Source organism: Megalops cyprinoides, chromosome 12, assembly GCF_013368585.1.
Source record: "Megalops cyprinoides isolate fMegCyp1 chromosome 12, fMegCyp1.pri, whole genome shotgun sequence".
In the NCBI taxonomy this organism is placed as follows: Eukaryota; Metazoa; Chordata; class Actinopteri; order Elopiformes; family Megalopidae; genus Megalops; species Megalops cyprinoides.
In genome coordinates this window covers 4,971,731-4,991,827 of record NC_050594.1, presented here as the reverse complement: position 1 = coordinate 4,991,827, position 20,097 = coordinate 4,971,731, and the positions used below count along the sequence as shown (strand labels likewise).

Sequence of the window (20,097 nt, the reverse complement as noted above, 5' to 3'; positions counted from 1 at the left end):
TTCATAGTGGAAAAACAGGTGTGGGGCGGAAGCAGTGATCATAGGGGTTTTACCACAGATATTCTAATTACTGAACAGATATTCGTCTCTGAATTCCTTCCTACCTCCATGTTTCAGTTGGTAATGGAAAGTTTTGTTGCTGACTGCAGTGCTGTGTTGTGATTGTTGTGTTTGTACAGCCATGCCCCCTCATGAATATTCATAAGTGAGCCAACAAATCAGAGCACTACAAAGCCTCAGCTGTGGCACACAGAGGTTCCAGCGTTAACCACACCAGCCTAAGCATCTGTTCAGTACATAAAATTTTTGGTTTTACCATGCAATTGAAGCTGAACTCTTTTAATTTTACAGAATTGGTCACAGGACTGTTGTCACCCTAACTGTTTACGCCTTAATTTGTCCAAAGCAGAACAGTATTTTGACATTTCTGGAGTCTGCGGAATCCACTGTCTGGATGGTTTGAGCATTTGAACTACCCTAAAAGTTCCCCTTGTGGAAAAGTGAAGCTTTACTGTTTCTTTACTTATTTGAGATCCTCTTTAAATAGAAGAGCCTCAGAAACATTTTTTCTTTGATTCAACTTCATATTATCATCTATCATCTAAATGTTTTCAGTAATGCTTCCTATAAATACCCTCTTCATAATGCATTATAAGCACATTTATAATACATTATATGCCATGTGTAATACAATAGAATGTACAACATAGATGCTAATAATGGCTCATAAGTGTATGTAGCTACTACATAAACTTGTACTATACTTAATATACTATACTTATGCGATACTTACTTACTACATGTTCATAGGAAGTGGTACCACACTATCCATTTCGATGCCCAGTCAATATGTAGCTTCGAGCCACTGTGGACTTGTTAAATAGACTGAGTGAAGTGGACCTCACTTTTTTGCCAGAAAATGCTGGCAAGATCATCACAGGTCATGTATGCAAACTTCTATTTAGATGAGATGAACCCTAGAGATCCTTGAATTCAACCACTTTATATCCTTCTGTGTGTGTGTTAATGTGATAAGAGTGATTGGAGTGTAGTGGCTTTTGTGGCATACTATGATTCTTATGATCGTTCAGGCTTTGAACTGTGGTTACAAGATAATGATATACTGTTGGAATTTGATTATAATGAAGTTGCATATTGATGATTATAATGCGGTTAGAATTATCACAGTGGTGATGAAGTCACAATTGCCATAGTGATGTCACAATCATAAACAGTGAAAACGATGGAAGGTTTAAGAAAAATATTTGGGATAAAAAACAATGAGGTCCCTCTGTACACTGGGTATTTGGCCATCTAATTTTCTACCAGGATTTAGTCAAACCAGCGTCATTTCAATAGCCAGCGCTTTGCTTGCTTCTCTGAGAAAGCCGAGAGAGAGCACAACTCTGCTCAGCGATGAGCTCACTCTAATAACACACAGTGATCTGGCAGCAATTTCTGTCAACCTGCGTTTCATATTTTGAACCCCTTTGATGCTGAACATTGACATTTAATTTGCCTGCATATCTAGATTTAATAAGAGTCTAAATCAGGAGCACTGATATTATCAGTGATAATAAGTAGCGAGAAATTGTAATCTAAATATTACCGTAATTAATTAGATTCATATGTCCCGCCACCTGCTGGGTTCTGCCACAGAATGAACCTCTCACTGCGGAATCCATATATGTGACAGTAATTCATTGTACCTCTCTTCTTCAGGAGCGGAGTACAGTAATCCTTTCTTGTGTGATACTTTTGAAGTGGACACCCACTTTCCTCTCCCAGCTGTGCTTATTTAAACATATTTTCGGCATGAATATCATTTCTCTTTTGGAGAGAGCACGACACGCGAAACACGGTAAACATGCAGTGTAAACACAAGTTTCAGAGACCATCAGAAAGCGTTGTTTTCCTTCTTTGCTTGGGGTCACTACCTGCCCCGCGGTTCGCGGTCTCCGACGGTGGGCCCCCCCCCCCCCCGTGTGCAGCGCCTTCATGTTCAGTGATAAACACACTGCTACGCTTTGAAGCAGAGGCTCATCAATCACGCAAACAGGCACACAGAAAGAGACCCGGTGACTGATGCGTCCCGGTTCACCGAACTACTGTCGCTCTTCTCGATCCGCCCTCTGAAATATTGAATTGATACAACCAATTTCATAACTACGCAGGGAAACAAAGAACGCTGCAAAGGGCAGGACGTGTTTGAAGCTTCCACACGGCGTATGCCGTGAGACAGATGCACTGAGTGGCGTCAGTACTAGCAGAGAGGCAAAAAAGGCGCCTTTCTGAAGAGGTTAACTGAAGTTAAAGACAGACGGAGGCCTGGTCAGTACTGGTGACAAATGTGACTGATTTGAAATGGTGGTGCTTTGTGAATGAGGGCTTGAACTTCTTTGATGTGAGAGGTTTGAGGTTGTGCAGTCTTTGCGTGTCTGTTGAGGACATCTGTGAGATCTGTCAGGCGCACTCCATCAAGACGGACATTTCCTAGAGAGATTATGTCTGGAGCAACAGTCATAGCCCTGGTGCACCAAGCACAGACACAAAACAAGAAAAAAACAAAGCAACATGCATTACACAGTACAGTAAAACAACCTAACAGTATGGAAGATCTTTTTTTGTGAAAAACTGTAACCAGCGTAAGTTGCTCTGGATAGCAGCATCTGCTAAATGCTAGTAATGTAATGTATTGGATCATATGATGACCTGTCATATTGGTTTATTTTTTTTTTTGTTTTAAACACTGAGGAAGTTGCCACTGAAACATAATCTTTGTGTTGCAAGGCCTCCACTTACAGGTAGTTCCGCATTGGGGGAAATTAAAATGAGCACATCGGCGGCACTCACACGCGACGCGCTGAGAGAGCCGTGATTAATTTAATGCCTTTGTGTCTGCCTTGTAATGCGAGTCAGAAGTCAAAGATCGTTTGTTCAGCACGTGTGCCTAATTTCTCCTGGTAACTGTAACCCAATCGACACGCAGCAAATGGTCTTCATTAGCGACAAAAGCAGGCCTAAGCTAGGAATGGGCCTCGGTCCTCTTCTCGTCGGTCGCTATTTGCAGTAGGATGTCAAAACAGCAGCGGGCGAGCCAATTAGGAGCACATTTGGGCATTTAATTTAAGCTCGTAAGATCCGCATTTCTCTGGGTCTACTTCAAAGGCCCTTTCTGAGACGCTGTTAATAAATGTCATGAACTGGAGGCTGAAAGTAACAGGCTGCCTGCAGCAGCGGCACAGTGTCATGAAACAAATGTCCCCGAAAACTTGTTTGTTGTCTTGTGTACATTCTGCCTCTTACTTTTGCCTGTTCTGCGTTTATTAAGCACAGGGGAACCGGTCTGTGTGCAATTTACTGTTTGAAAACAGTAACAGCGAGTTAGAGCTTTTTACTTCTCTAAGTTTTACAACATCTGCATCGCGGCCCTGATGCACTGACAGAGAAACGGCGAATGCCTGTGAAGGAGTAATTGGAGGAAAATGGCTAACGCATGCATCAGCAGAAATCCACGGCCATCTCGTCCCTTTATATCCGGCGTGATGTCGTATTTTCCATATTGACTACAATTTCAAATCGTAGGTTATTTCCGCCAATTATTTTTCCCGAAAAATTTGACGACCTTTCACCCCCGTGAAAACGTATCAATTTGTCATGCCTGCCTATTATTTAATCAGGGTTAGCGAAAACAGGCACAAATAATAGCGTAAAAGTGGACCACTTTATCAAAGACGTTTATGCTTTAGCAATGAGATATGACAATAAAAATGTACCCATATGTTGCATGGAAGTATGATTTCCCACCCGCTGTTCCCCAAGGAGCGCTCTGGTGGTTTGACCACTGGAAAGTTGTGCTGCATCTCTAGTCACTGATTTAGGGCTAGCCGTAGGCGATCCAAAAGATTGGCTGCAATCTTCTGCAATTCTGCAATCAGTTTGGTTTGCAGGAATTACGGTAACTTCGGTTGTGATTCATGCAATGCTGAATGGTGCATGCAAGCGAAAATACGCCCCCCCTCTCTCCCTTTCTCCCTCTCCCTCTCTCCCTCTCTCCCTCTCCCTCTCTCCCTCTCCCTCTCTCCCTCTCTCCCTCTCTCTCTCTCTCTTTCACACTCACACACCCACGCAGGTGACCTTTGGATAGGAATGGCAGCGCACGCAAAGATTGGAAAAAGGAATGTAAAGGACCACGTAACCAAAGGGAGAATGTGGTAATCATTTTCCAACTTACCCCTACAGCTCTCCCGCAATGGTGCGATGCCAATGAGGCTTTTTCACAGAGACAGCACATAGCAAACTCGCAATTTAGAACACAAAACTGCAGCTCTCATCCCTCATGTAACTAGAATTTAACCCCTTGAATGCTCCAGAGTTCTCTCTGCTCGTAATCTCCATCGATGCATCGTCATCTCTACGGTAATGTTACTTAAAGTCTGAGAGCTAGAACTCTCGTCGGTTCACTTGGGCATTATTTTGGCTCAGTGAATGTGTGAATGTCAGTTCTAATTCAGGAGGTGTTATTCCAAGTGTAACAAGGTACAAGCACCATTACAACACGTAGGATTAAGTGTTGTAATGGTGATTCAATCAGCATTTGCTCTTAACTTTGTCTCACAAATGAACATCAGATTTTGCGTATGGTATCATGAAAAGGTGATTAACAGTGATTGCTACTTGGCTGATGTTCCCCTAAGACTTTTAAGTGCTTGTGTTGCAGGCAGTAATGTGAAAATGAATTCATTCGTAAAACTGATTATGAATTCACAGGGAATTTGCACTCTTGTCCACCCCTTCTTCACAGCATCCTCAATCCAGCCCCTGGCCCGAGGCCTGTCTCTCTGTCCCACTTGGACTACAGAAAGTCCCTCCTTTCTGGTCTTCCTGCATACGTTATCAGACCCCAGTTGCTCCAGAATGTTGCTGATCAGCTGGTCCACAATCTCCCAAAATCTCCCCTATCTTTCCCCATCTGATCTCCTGCTAATGGCTGTTCACACGTGGTCAGCTGTGTCCCGCATGTATCCTCTTTCATGCAGCTTTATTAGATGCACTCATTATCCCCTGCCTTTGTAAGCCATGCTGGTTAAGAGTGCCTGCTAAGTGGCAAAATGTAAATTTAATGTCAGGACCTCTTTCACCTTCGTAGTAACACCACTAATACACCACCCCGCCCCTGTCACTCCTATGCACATATACAGACACAAGTCATGTGTATGTACAAGACAAGAAGACAAAGCAGAACAGGAATTCAGCTGTACAATCTTATTGATCATTTTATAAGGTATTGAAAGGACCCCCAGAGCAGGTATTTATAACGTGACCGGCAACTGAGTAGATGCAGTAGAAACCTCCATGGGCACTGCCGTAACAAACTAGTCATTATAAATCCACCATTAGATGAATGTATTTTATCTCTTGAAATGACACATTGCTATCCAACACAGATCTCCCTCCTGGTACAGTACGTACGGTATGTAACATTTCTACACATAAATAAGAGGTTATGTTCAAAGCGATTTTGATTAAACTATATAACTGGCCATATTTTATTTTACTTTGTAGAGAAGGATGAATTACACACTTAATATGTCTTTGCTTTTAGCATTCCTACATATGTAAGCACTTGTTGCAGAGTTACAAAACAAGGTCATGTTTCAGGTACCGCAAGATTAATGATTATTTTCCCAATACAATGTGTGTGTCTTATTAAAAACACTCATCATTATTTGCAAAAACAGAACTATCAAGCTTCGTTGAGAGGAAAATATGAATTCCACCCGTTTTGTTATCTAAGGATAATAAATCTGAGACCACAGCTATTTGAGTAAACAGCATAAAAGAGTTTCCATATGTATATTCTCACATTTGTTTTATGTGCAAATCCCTTGTGTTTTGTCCTTATCCCAGCCAGTGAGGAAACACCTGCATGAATCATTGTGCTCTTCTCTTTAGAGTCCCCTGTGCAACAGATACATGATACACCCAATGATAAACAAATGCCGCTCTGCTTTATAGGGAGACGACTGACACCAAGGACTAATGTGTCAAAGGTCACCATGAGCAATAATAATACGATATATAATACAAATATAATACGAAAGACACATGCCAAAGGGAATGTCTCAAACTTTAATTGAGTGTTTATAATGCACCAGAGCAAAAACAAAGCTCCCAGCCCTGTTTTAAATCGTATGTCTAATAAAACTTTTACTTTTCAGTCCTTTAATATCTCTAATATTGACTGTAAACTTAGAAAATATGACTGTTAATATAGTAGACATTTCCACAGCACTGTTGCCCTTTTATTCTGCTTCTAAAAGTGCACTGAAGTCCACTAAAATTAAAATTATGAGCAGTTTACAGTGATCATTAACATTTACAGTATATCTTATTGGAGCTTGAAATTAAATTTGAATGGCTGAGTATATGAAAAAAATAATTCTAGCAGAGGCACTTAGTTGGACACAACAGACTTATAATGATCAATGAAGTTGGGTAAATCCAACCACTTTCCCTTGATTTTCCTTCTCATAGAGGCCCCAGGTCTATGCTGAATTGCAAATGAGATATTCAACATAGAAATTTTAGAACAAATTTTATTGAAATGACAGTCTATCACCAAATGGCCAAGGGCCCGTGAACCAATTGTAACCATTTGCAGCACTGTTGTAACAAACAGTTCGTGTATATAACAAAATTTTAAATGCTTACTGTGAGAACATAATGGGTTTGCAGGCAGCAGCTATTGAGGAAAACAGGAACCATTGGTGAATGACCTCAATAGTAAACTAACAGTAAAAACAAAGTTTTGTGTCTTACAGATACTTACAGACATATGCACACATATACATACATACAGTACATACATATATAATATTGGCCCCTTAGGGTACTATATTAATATTATTTGTAGTTTACAATTACCATTAACACGCCACAGGATGTCTTTAGCTGGGCATATAAAACACATATTAATAATGATATAATTATCTGCTGTTTAGCTGACATTGCTGATCCTCTGTTTGCTGTGGCTTCTGTTAACTCTGAATTTCCACCCGATACTGGATTTGGTATCCTTTGATGCTTATCAATCAATCAGCACATTATGCCTGTCGTATCTGTTGTACTTGAATATTTCCACTAGAATGTCTACAGCTGCATTGTTGGCATTGTGTACTTGGCATCGATAGAAATCGATGTCCAAAAAATCACTACTGACATTAAAAAATTGCATCTGTCTTCCACATTGTCTAGTTCAGTGCAGTTTTACTATTGGTAAGACTGGAGCAAAAGGGTCATGAGAAAATCCTTTGGTTATATTCAGGCCCAGCATTACAAATTTTCAACTGCTGGCTCTGAGCTGTTATGGCAAAAAAACATACTGATACTTCAAAGCTGTCCTGTGTAATTCATTTGATTTGTGATTGTACACTGATGTACTCTGACATTTCAGTCCAGCCTGAACTATCCACATCAGTAACTAATATCACGATAGAATATCACAGTCACAGTGTCGGAGATGTATTGCAATTCGCTGTTCTCAGGTCAGTGCCTGTCACCAGATTCTGTATCTGGACAAAAAACCTCAGAAGGGAGAAATGTTCCAAAGACACAGTTATTTCAGCTCCTGGATCACTTTCGATTCATTTCCCTTTGCAGAAGGGATAAATGTATCTGGTGAGGGTATTTTACCAAAATGGAGGGACTTACAATACTAAGAATAAAATATATATTATCAATATGAATGAATGAGAAATAACAACATATGCAGGGGCAACATATTTTATGTTTTGATGATCATTTTCAAGTCTGTCAAAATTATTCCCATATTTCCTCAAGGAACAAAGATATTACACTTGACACTCAAAACTAAGTTTTCAACTTAAATTAAAGATGCAAGACTGTAGGAAAATCATATAATTGCTCAGCTTCCTAACTGAAGCTCGCTTGAATCTCAGAATCAATTTTACAACTGAGGTATTGTCATAATGCTGGCTAAGCACAAAGCCAATGTAAGCTTTACTGTGCACTAAATTATAACTCCGCACTGAGACAAAATTATATCACTGAACCGTGTAATGCAGTAATTTATTTGTCAATAAGGAGACTTTAGAGACAATTAGATGAGAAAGTTGGAGCCAGTCTTGGTTCCCCGTAACCACAGTAACTGGCAGACGTTCCAGCTCAGACACTAATCACAAAATAATAACAGATGCAGCTTGTAGGCCGAGGCAATTCCGCAAACCCAAGAAGCACTGAACATCAGAGGTGGGCAATGCAAAGACACAAAGAGAAAACCAAAGGGGAAATTACAGCTGAGTTTGGTCCAAGGTTCTTTATGGGGGTTTCTGTAAAACAATCAAACTCGCTGCGCAGTTGATGAATGAGGGGAAGCCTTTCCCACAGGCACTGAAATTTCACTACTGCAAATAGTGAAAAAGAAGAAGAAGGAGAGCAGAAAAGATGGGCAAAGTTTAGGAGTTAGAAGGCACCGTAAGTAAGACTTTGTGTATCTCCTCTGTGTCCCTCCAGATCACTGCTCTGCAAATACACTGAGTACACATTAGAAATAATTTCATGCAGAAAGTAGAGTACACATTCCTTGATTGAAAAGGATTTTTTTGACAGTTTAAAGAAGACTGATTTAAGGTGCTGTTGCAATTAAATAAAATATACAAATCATGTTGCTCTTTGAACAGGAATCTAACAATCTGAGAATGAAAGGTGTTTCACTTGATTGATTATATTAATGATTAATTATATAATTGATTAAATAACTCATTGATTAATCACATGACTCAGTGGCCAACCTTTTAGTTAACCATCATGAGATATCTAGCAATGACCACATCTTTGCTAGTTATCTCAAAATGAAAAATTCCCCCCAAAATATGGAATCACATTTTATTATTATTATTTTTTACTCCATTACACTGTATCATATGATTACTTTATAAGAAGGTTTACATTTACATGTGTATACCTCACTTATCAAGAGTTCAAGAAACATATTCTTTTTACGCGATTTCAAAACGTGGAATGCTTTTTAAAACCCTTTTTGAAAAGACAGGAATCCCTGTCTATGGCTGAATTTTCTTTTATCCATCCTCCTCTCACTTTGCCCTTTTCCTTTGGTTTTTGTTACTGTTGTCATTGTGACTTCTCTTTTTTTTAAGGCCAACTATCTATTCTGCCAGATGTAGTCATTTTATCACCTGTTAGCCAATGGAAAATGAGCAGGAGAAGGACAGGGTGATGTCATGCGATCTCTTTTTTTTTTCACCATCGTTGTGGTGAACCTGTTAAATCTGTCATAAGAGAAATGAATGTCCGTTTAGCAACACCTCATGTTACACGTATGCCCAAATCTGCCAGAATTCAGCTGCTTCCCTTTTGCTTTCCATGAGGTCATTGTTGGCTGGGAAAAAAAACCTCCAAGTTTATAGTTTGACTAAAGAGCGCTACCTCACAAACCCAAACAGAAGATCGAATTTATAGCATTACACAGCATCATATATACAGTGGCCAACGGTGGGCTGTGCTGACAGCCTGTTGTGATAATCTTGATGGTTTGTCCAAAACGTTAACCTCTCGGTAAAAGGCAACAGCATCAGATAGTGGGAATTACGTTTTGTGCTCACAGCCTCAAATAGCCGTATATTACATCCTGTGCTAATGTGTATCAGCTGGTTGTGAAAGTGTACCTGCGAGCGATTTTAACACTAACGCTCTTAAAGACGGAGCATCAAATAAAATGTGACTATCAAATGGATTTGATTATTTGTGAATCTAGTGAAAGGTTTCACAGTAAAACGTTTCATGGCTGTTAGTGTCTCGAAGTTGGATTGCAGGTGATCTGTAAATGTGCAAATGCCTGACTTGCTGGCGGCTCATACCAGAGGTGTCTTTCCCGCCAACTCAGCCGCTGACCCCCTAAGTATGACTCACCATTGTCCATTATCAGGCTTTTTGGGGTGAAATTTTTGAAATCCCATCTATGTATGGTAGTCAGAATTTGACAGAGTCTAATATCACTTTGCAAACACTTACACAGATGTTGTTCAGATAAGTTAGATTTGGTAGGGTTCCAACACATTACCTCACTGCAAATGGTATGTACCATTCCTCATATGGTATGTAAATGGTATTTTTTGAGCATGATGGAAATATTGATATGAGACGTTTTGGGTTTGTGCCATGGTGTAATATTAGATGTTTAAAATATGAAAAATTCACGCCCAAAGCTGTGAGACAACAATGATATTCACTGCTCCACAGTACAACACCACTTGTATATTATCATTGTTTTGAAAGAAAGATATTTCTTTTCAGGGCTTCAGGGTGGCTCAGTCAGTGAGGTATTTGTCTTGAGTACAGGATGATCCCTACAGCCCAGGTTTGGAACCAGCCATATCATCCTCTAACAGTAACAGCAAGTTTACAGTGGCAGAACAAATTGGCTCAGCTGGGGATGGGGGTAGGTAGTTTGACCAAAGATTCCTTATCTCACTGCCCTCAGGCACCCTGCAATCCACCAGGGTTGCTTGGATGACCTCTGTGGAGTTGTGCCCATCAGAATGTTGTGTTCTGTGTGACGTAGTTAAAAAAAAATAGCTGTTGGTTACATGCATGTGTATTGGAGGGTAGTATTCATCTTGCTTCAGTGATACCAAGTGCAGGGGTTATCGCATACAGTTGGCAGTTCTGAAAAAACTATACACTGTACATATAGAGTGTTGTTTTTGACTGAAAAATATATGTGGGGCGGTGCAGTGGCTGGCATAGTGAATAACACATTGCCTCAAAGCGCTGACGTGTGTCTGTTTTGTTGTGGCCGTTTGCCATTATCCAGAGATTTGCATTTCTTTCAGTGTACTTTATGTGGGAAGACCCACTTCTGGAGGGCAGGCATGCTGTTCAAAAGAACTTCAAAGAAATATTATCATAAAGGGTTCCATGAGGAAGTGCCAGCCGTCTTTTTAAAATATGCACCAGACAGGCACTGAAAATTTCTTTTGCTGGTCTTATATGTTGGAAACTTCTATATATTTTCCAAGACTGTTCTAAGATGTCAAATCTAATGCATATTCTGAGCATGTGTTTGCACAAAATTAAAGTCACAGACGTAACCAACAGTAAACCAAGAAGCTTGGCTTATGTATTTTGACATTCATCAATTATCAGAGCACTGTCAGAATCTGTGTATAATTACTGGAGGATACATTTTGGAATGCATGTATTTAATTATTTCCAAAGTGCCATATGGGATTATTTTGCATACTTTTCTGTATATGAATTCTGGCACACTCATTCTGTGTGGTTCATTCCATCAAAGTAGGCTTGAAGTAGCTTAGATAAATATTAGTTCACAGGAAAGAAAACCACTCAAATACTGGTTCAGTCCTCAGATGTGAAAATAGTATTTCAGTTTGGAATTGTATAATTTTGTGGAAATGATAGAATTGTCATATTGTTATATTAACTTGTTTATGTAGCAGTTACAATTTACTTCTCATGCGTTTGTGCATATGATTCATAAGGAAAATATCTGAGGAAAAAGTAAAACAGGGATTGGCTTGGAATCAGAAATGAGCAATTAATTCCAAAGTTGATTAATTAGTTACCTATTTGTCCAATTTTTTTTTTCTTCATTCATAGTCACTTTTATAGAAAATGATTCCAGCTACTCCAACCACTATGATTCAATCAAATACACATTCAAAGTCTGTTCAAGACAATTGTTCAATTAATTAGTCCATACTGTTTGTCTTGTTTTGTACTGTTTGTTCTTTTGAGCTGCTACATTCCCTCTAAATGTTAAGGAGAAGGCCAGCATTTTTTCTGCCAGGAATAAACTTTGAGATGGACTAGACATTACACACACAGTTTCAGTCCTGCTCAATCACTGTATGGCTGATACTATTTTCTAAGATATTTCTTCTTATATGAAGTGCCACCAGCTTCAGAACAGAATGTTGACCCAATTAAGAGTATTGGGTAACTTGCATATACTGTGCAAATTGTTTACAGATGTTGGTGCGTTGTGTATTTATCACACAATCACTCAGCTCAACTGATTCTAGAATGCGTCTGTGGAGTTGCCCTGGAAGGGTACTGAAATCGCCAAGCAACGCAAACTAAATCTCTCCACAGTGGCGATGAAACATGATTGCGGTTTCTTAAACATAGCATAAAGAACCTGTCAGAATGGAAGGCAGGGTGTTGGTTGCAATGATTACATGAAGTGCAGCTGAATGTTGAACCCATTGGTTTTAATCATAACAGGTTTATAACAGGTGGCAGAATGAGATATCCAGTAGGCTGGTTTGCCGTGTTTGCTGCTAATTGCTGTACTTACTGTACACGGGTCTTTGGCTGCAGTACTGACACACTGATATTGGCCATTTTCCCACAATGCCAGTATTACTATTTCATACTCCTTGCATTACAGGGTCTGAATTATCTGCATTTTGTTGCAATGTGCAGGTAAAGATTCTCAGGTGACTGCATAAAAATGTTTTGATAGCATGCACTTTTTCAGGACAACGTCAGCAGTAGTTATGAAACACAATAAAGCCATGGATGATCCCTCTGCAGTGACTGCCAGTCGCATTTGGGAACACTATGAGTACACTAAGCTGGTTGGGAGCAGTGTGATGACAGAGATGAACTTCTCTAACACAGAGCCTGACAGAAAACAGCTAGTCCTATCTTTAAATCAGCTTAAAGAGGCATTATCTTTCTGACAACTTGAATAATGTTAAGGGAACATTAGGGTTTTTTGTACGAACCATTGTATCAAAATTTCCTTTGGCTTATGAAGGTTAGCTATGGAAGTTCTTGTGGGTGAATTTGTAAGATTACAGGAAACATTTTTTGGGAAGCTGTAATTTGGCAGGTTGCCACGCAGAAAGTCAAACCATGCACTATTCATTTTTCCTTAGTCATTATTGGTCAAGTGATGTTGTCTGAGTGGCACTCTTAGCCAAACTGTGTGCAGATTCAGGTCATTGCGGTTTGTGACTGGCTTGTACGAACCTAAAAACATTTTGGAGAAGACATGTTTGAATATGCATACTATACGAATCATAACATACCTTTCAGCGTCACCTGGCAACCACTAGTCAACTTTAGGCAGACTCCCACTATCGCTTACCACACCGTTAACCCTTTCTTTCCTTTTAAGCCTGCAATTTTTCTTCATAATGATTGGTAAAGATGGTTCAAACATCCCGCTCAGGTGTGTTATAGAAGGCCATGCAGCAGGTGTGGGGAAGCTGTGGGTTCAATTCTCAGTCAAGTCTTGCCAAAGCCTTCCCACATGGTACATGCTGCCACTCTGATTAACGTTCAGCATTGGAGAGATGGATGGAGTGATGGTATCTGTTGATGCCTGGCGTTCCTGTCCCGAGGGGAATACTTGCATTCTAAGTTCCTTCACACCACATAAATCACTGCAGGCTCTGACTCCACAGCCTACTGTCACTCTGATATGGTTTACATCCATGCAGATATCCTAAAAAATTTATAATGTGAGACACATTGGTCCACGTTCCCAGTGCTGTTAATATGATTAATTATGTCCCAGAACTGTAGCCCAGTATTCAGGGAATGGCAGTGCTGGTTCGGGTTCCAAGAGCTTGCGAACAGAAGTGTGTTGCGTGTCTCGGGATCGATGGGAAACTGTCACCAGTTCATTCATTTTGTGAGTCAATGTCATAGGAAAGTCATCTCCCTGTGTTGTTGTTTGGTTCCTAATTAGTCATTAAAACTGTCTGGTGGTGATGGCCAATTATCAGGCCTGGGGCCTGCTTTGCCAAAAGCTGTGATCATAGACTCTCATCAGCCACAAAAATAAACATGCAACCAAGTTAATAAATGAGCAATAATTTGTGCCAATATATGTAATTTTTTTTCTGGCTTACCTACTGTATTGTTGTGCTCCATCATACTTGTAGTCTAAATTCCACATTTTTCCAATTGTTTTGACCATTTTAGAGAAGTGAGATTGACACAAATGATACATTTTCAGTAGTTTTATTGAAAAATGCCTCTTCTGTTTCAGAAATAAATAAGAAAATAAGGCCGTGAAATTCACAATCTGCAGTTAAAACATGAAAGCAGCAATTCTATATCCATAGTCTTGCAGACAAATTCCAACTGCATTGGATATCGATAAAAAACAACTATATTCTGATTTTTAAAAATCCTCACTAAATATACAACACAGACATGCAATTCCACCTTTGGTAAAATCAGCTGTGAGTTGGTATAATAAAACTGATAAATATTTAGTCTAAAATAACAAAATGGAAGCCATATTTAGCTACTGTAGTGGAGTCTGGTGTGCTGCATGTAGATCTGGATCCAATCATCCCCTTTACAATTAAAAAAAGATGGAAAAATACACAATGGCAATACAACAACATACAACTTTACATTAAGACACTTGTGATGAATCGTGATGAACACACCTTGCCATTTATTGTTGGTTATCGTCGTGCTACAACAAACATTGGCAAACATTTTCTCCATGGACGTTTGAATGCAGATTTTTACACTATGAGTGCTTTTAACACCGGACTCTGATGAACACTTATTGCAGTTATATTACAAGCAAAGACACTTAAGGGAACAGATAGCAAACTCACAGGTTTTCAAGAAATAACACCCCCTCCCCTTTCCAACTTGCTGAAATCGTTTTTGTTTGTTTGTTTAAAAGTGTCAGATAAGGAGGTATAAAAACCCATTTTTGTGTGTGTGTATGATTTTCTTGACTTAGTTCAAGCATATGTGAAAACATCACAATGAATTGGAATGGTTTTGAAGGAAACGCAATCATCGTTTTTATGGCGCTATTCTCTCGGACTCCTTTCTTGATAGTGACCTCTCTCCGCGCTGGTTTCAGGAATAACCGGGCGATTGTATTTCTGTCTCAGTCTTCAGATGGCTCCTCGGGAATTGCGACTACGTGGGGTTCGGGCTCAGGCTGGTAAGGTTCTGGTTGGAAATAGTTTTTTTGGCCAATTGGAACAGGAATTTAGTCTGGAGTCTATGACTTGGCATGCACAAAAAGCAGCTGTACTTTTCCATGGCCGTTATTCTGCTACGTACAAGCTCAACGTTTCAAAAAAGTGGACATGAACACATAATGCACACAGCGTATCTCTGTGTGAATGCATTAGCGATGCCGTTAGCTTGTTTGTTTAACTGTTTCCTTAACTGTCCTCAGCTACAAGTGGACCTAGTGGGATACTACAACAATTGTACATTTATTGTACAGTCATTTGTCATTATTAAAAAAAAAAAAAGTATGTATGTTTTTAATACATTCCTCAGGTACGATTACGCGCCACATTTTGACAAAAAAAGGAAAGATGACCAATAACAAGTATTCATACTGTAGTAGCGTTTGATGCAATATGTTCCTCTACAACGTAATCATAATAATAAAAAATCAAGTAATAATTCTGACACCAGGCTTTCTATACATTTGTGATATTGGTGCTAGTCCTCATAACATACTGAGGTACCAGAGGAACAAATCCAATACAGCAAAATTAGAAAAAAAAGACGAAAAAACAAAAAGGAAAAATAACCAGAAAGAAAACTTCTCGTTTACATGTACAAACAACACGTGCTTTGATTCGAACCAGAGCAGAGGCCGCGGGAAACGCCGTCTTTATGCATGGTGAAAAAGAGGTTACATTGGCAGTAAGCAAGCAGTAGGTTATAAGGCAGAAGCTCATTACAGATGTTAACCGATTTTAGTGGATTTGATTTAGAAATCATTTACAAGGCACAATTAGTTTATTTACAGATATCACCTCTACAGAGTTGTGTTAACGCCTAACGTTCTAGATCATGAATCCACTTTGTTAGTAGTTTTACATGCTCCTTCCCCAACAGAAGCGTTTTTTTGGTTGGTTGGTTGTTTGTTTGTTTGGATTTTCTTCGCCGTTCGGGTTCAAGATGCAAACAGACCACTACGTTGCCATCGCCGCTGCCTGTCTAGTAGCTGTAAAGTGTTGTTAGTGCCAGTCTCTTCCGTTTTATGACGGTCAGCATTGTTCAGTTATCATATCCATGGTGGTTATCCTTTTACGGGCCTCTCAAGCACATGAGCAATATCCCAGAAACAGGACACTTTTTTTCTGGATTTCAAAAGCAGCACACAGGCGACTTATAAAATTTACTATGCCGAACCTGAAACAGGTTAAAGGAGATGTTAGTCCACTGAAGGAAAAAAAAGCATTTTTTTTTCTTTCAAACTAAGAGGTGCAAAACAAGCAATAACTAGCAGTGTATTACGCATCAAGCTCTAACAAATTGAGCTATCAGTATTTATTTAAATGCTGAACGTAATTCATGCAATACCTACTTAAAAACTCATTATATAGTGTTAAGTTCTTTCTACTCTACTGTCCCTCACCCTCAGGAGTAATGGACCCTACCTGGGAATCCTTGTCCGTTGTAAGGAATGCCGACACATTGGGAGGAATCGCAGTAACCTGCAGGGCCAGGTGGTCCCCTGATCCCCGGGCTTCCCTGGCGACCCGGGGGGCCACGAGGCCCGGAGGAGCCAGGGGGACCCGTTGGACCTGTTCGAGACTCGCCTGGTGGGCCTGGGGGTTTAAAAAAGAAAAAAGTTCGGAAAAGTGCTTGGAACCCGCTGACATCATCCTCAAATCTCAAATGGAAATCGTAGGGAAAATTGGTTTGTACCACTGTAATTTAAATATTTAGACTGCTCAATTAAAAAAAAAAAAAAAGAAAGAAAAAATAGGCCACAGCACAGTGGAGTTACCCCCTGCCCTGGACTGTCTAGACGGTATAAAGCTAGTATGGAATTTTCCCCTCTCTCTCTCTCTCTCTCTCTCTCTCACACTCCTTCACTCGCTCCCTTAAGTCAGCACATGTGTTGTCAATGAAGCCACCGGGAGAAAGCTCATTGTACAACAATCTGATTAGCCACCGAGCAGTGACTCATCGTCACTAGCTTCCCTTACATGTACTTTTTTTGGTCTTTCTTCACAGGATCAGACTTGGCTATCTTTGAATGAACTGCATGATATTTCCACTTCGGCGTGACCCCCCCCGCCCACTGTCCCCCCCACCCCCCGACCTTCCCACACGCCCCCAGGGAGTCAACGTTTAGACAAGCACACACTGCATTGCAATTAAACAGGATGGCTGTTTCAGCTCTGCTGCCCAGAGCCCCGGGGCGGATGAAGTCATGCTTTTTTTGGAAGGGGCTGAAATTGCCGAAATTTAAACCTGCCCCATCCCCCCTTAAGGGGTTAAAGACCCGTGCGAATTCTGAGCGGTTCTGCGGCATCGAAACCGGAGTCCTGCACCCCTTGAAATGGTCAGCGCATCTGTTAAGGAAAGCTCTGCTTTCAGGGGACCCTCAGAGGATTACAGGTCAGACGTCATTGATTGGAGATGGACATATGTAAAATGCATCAAGTCTGTGCTTCTAACCACTGTCAAAAAAACACTGTGACAGCCTTGCTCTTGATTCACATGGCATCTGTGAGGCTCATGTATTCAAAATTAACATATAGAGGTTTCAGAACAAACTGCAGTAAAGGCAGTATTTGAGGCAATGTATTTCTTTCCTGCCAGACTGGCAAACACATGTCTCTGGACAAGTTAACCCAGCGTTACCATTACCATTACTAACCCAGCATTTTAATGTCTTGTCTTTTTTTTCATTGCAATATTCATTACATGTAATTCTTCCCATGTTTTACTGTATCTGCACCTCTGTCATCTAGCCATGGTCATGTCATTGTTATCATTCTGTGAATATTTATTCATCATTTTGCATCTTCAACATTAATAAGATGTCAATAAGATGATGGTTAAAAAAAAACAATTTTATTTTGTTACTTTTGCTATTACTGTCACAGATTTCTTGTGTAATATATGATAATTTCTCTACAGCAGTGTGGCACTGCTTAGGGTGCCGAGACTGTGAATCACATCTGAATCAAATCTGAACAGAGAAAGCTGCATAACCGTCTCTCTATTAATGCATTCTTTTGTCCGGCCAAGAATATCCAAATCTGAAGAGTACAAATGAACAATGCTTCCTGTGATACAGACTCCTGAGAGTGTTATGCATAAGCTTAATAAATCCACAGGAAGGGAAAGTGTTTGGCTGGGAATACTCCTGCCTGCTCGCGCGCGATTTATTACGCACGGCTATCCACGACTCAGCAGCGTCTGTCAGTGCGGTAGCTCCCTGCCCTCGGCTGCTGTGAATACGATTCGGCTGAGAGGAGGCCTTCACCTCTTAAAGGGAGGTCCTGCTCCGAGCCAAGAAATTACCACCACCCCCAAATTCCCAAATTCGATTTTGGGCTGAAGAATGCATCGCGTCAAGGGACACTGAGAGAGATTTACTGGGCTGGCACGCTGCTGCCAGCTGTCCTGGAGCAATGAGGCCCTTACTAGCCGAGCCTCCTGTTTCAAGCTTTTCTGCATTGTCCTGATTAAGGGGAACAATGAGCTTTCCCAAGGCTGTGAAATTCCTTGATTTTTTTTTTTCCTTGATTTATAAAAATGCGCTCTGGGTGATGGACTCTTACCAGGTGGTCCGGTTAAACCTCTCTGTCCTCGTGTTCCGGTGCCTGGAACGCCCCTCTCGCCCTTCTCTCCAGGCGGCCCTGCATCATTAAGGAAGATGGTGACCATAGCGACAATTAAAAAAAATACCCATGTAACACATTAACAAAGTAGTGTAGTGGTAAGGAGCAGGGCTTATAACCAAAAGGTTGCCAGTTCGAGTCCCTGCTGGGGCACTGCCACTGTACCCTTGGGCAGAATTGCCTCTGTAAATATCCAGCTGCATAAACAGATAATGTGTAAAAACTGTAACCCATGTAAACTGCGCTGGATAAGAGCATCTGCTAAATGACAATAATGTAATGTAATGTAATCTTACAGGTAACTGTTGAACACTATGTTATGGTTATATTTTAGCAGGTTTTTTTTCCAGCTTCAATGGACTTCCGACTTTAATCCAGGCTATTCTGTACCTCTTACTGTTATTCTTGTTTCACATGCGATACAGTTTTTTTGAATAAGGTAAGGTGTGAGATACGCCCCATTACGCCTCAGGAGTTGCTCTGGATAAGAGCATCTGCCAAATGAATGAATAAAGTAATAATAACAAGCCCTCACCACTGGCTATTGGCAACAGTGAGGTAATGTCAAAATTTGAGGTGTTCCGTGACTCTCAACAGAAAAATTTCCCCATTTTACCGCCGGAAATGTTTTGGAAATGGATATTACGGGAACAGAAAGCTGGTGGCCAATGGAATAAATTTGGAGAGAATGGAACAGGGTGAGGAACGGTGGCCAGGCCACATTAGTGCCACATCCTCAGTCTCGCAGGTAGACCGGGGACACCAGGAGGGGTGCGAGCACATCCTTGGGAAGGACAAGTCTGCAAAATCACACCTCCAAAATCACCCACAGGCTCAGCCAATCAGCAACCCAAATCTGTTGCTGAAAGGCGAAATTATTGTGATGAAGATCCAGCTGTTATTTGGTGACCCACCCATCGTCTCCCAGGAAGAACGCACCTCTTTCTCCTTGGGGACCTGGTAAGCCTGGGTTTCCGGGGAAACCGTTTCGGCCGGTTTGTCCCTGCTCTCCACGGGGTCCTTCGCTGCCAGGTGGGCCAGGGGGTCCTGGTGGTCCTGGGTGGTTGCTACGGTATCCGTTCGGGATCTGGTTCAGCATCATATCGATCCTACTCATCTGACCTATAATAAAAAGAGAAAAAAACAGCAATGAAACCCTTTTCAGCATTAAGAAATAGCTGGAATTAGTCACAACTGAATTCATATTAATATGCTCAGGCTGTGAATCTATGAAGAGTGTGTATGTGTTGTGCGTGCATGTTGTGTGACGTGGATTTTAAATGGTCCTGTCTGGGAACTGACATTACTCTATAGCCTGTGTGTGTCATGCATATATGTGGACACCAAACACAGTCACTCACCATTGACCAGCTGTTCACACACTTGTCTGGCTATGGATCGCATCATATTCTGGGACGCAAAGTCTCCCTACAAAACA

At 40.7% G+C, this 20,097-nt stretch overlaps 1 protein-coding gene across 5 annotated transcripts in view; it reads right to left on the bottom strand.

Moving 5' to 3' along the window:
- Nucleotides 1-14,063: 14,063 nt before the first annotated feature.
- Nucleotides 14,064-20,097, bottom strand: part of LOC118787507 (collagen alpha-1(XII) chain-like) — a 79,888-nt gene continuing 73,854 nt past the window's right edge. For 3 of the 5 annotated variants that reach the window (XM_036543090.1, XM_036543093.1, XM_036543092.1), the window contains 5 exons: nucleotides 20,021-20,087; nucleotides 19,599-19,781; nucleotides 18,600-18,677; nucleotides 16,458-16,628; nucleotides 14,064-15,003 (listed from right to left, as the gene is read on the bottom strand). In XM_036543090.1, the coding sequence (XP_036398983.1) occupies nucleotides 14,939-15,003; nucleotides 16,458-16,628; nucleotides 18,600-18,677; nucleotides 19,599-19,781; nucleotides 20,021-20,087 (564 nt within the window). In that variant the 3' untranslated portion in view covers nucleotides 14,064-14,938. Of the gene's footprint in view, nucleotides 16,210-16,457; nucleotides 16,629-18,599; nucleotides 18,678-19,598; nucleotides 19,782-20,020; nucleotides 20,088-20,097 lie in introns of all 5 variants that reach the window. The other 2 variants (XM_036543094.1, XM_036543091.1) reach the window with 2 other exon arrangements.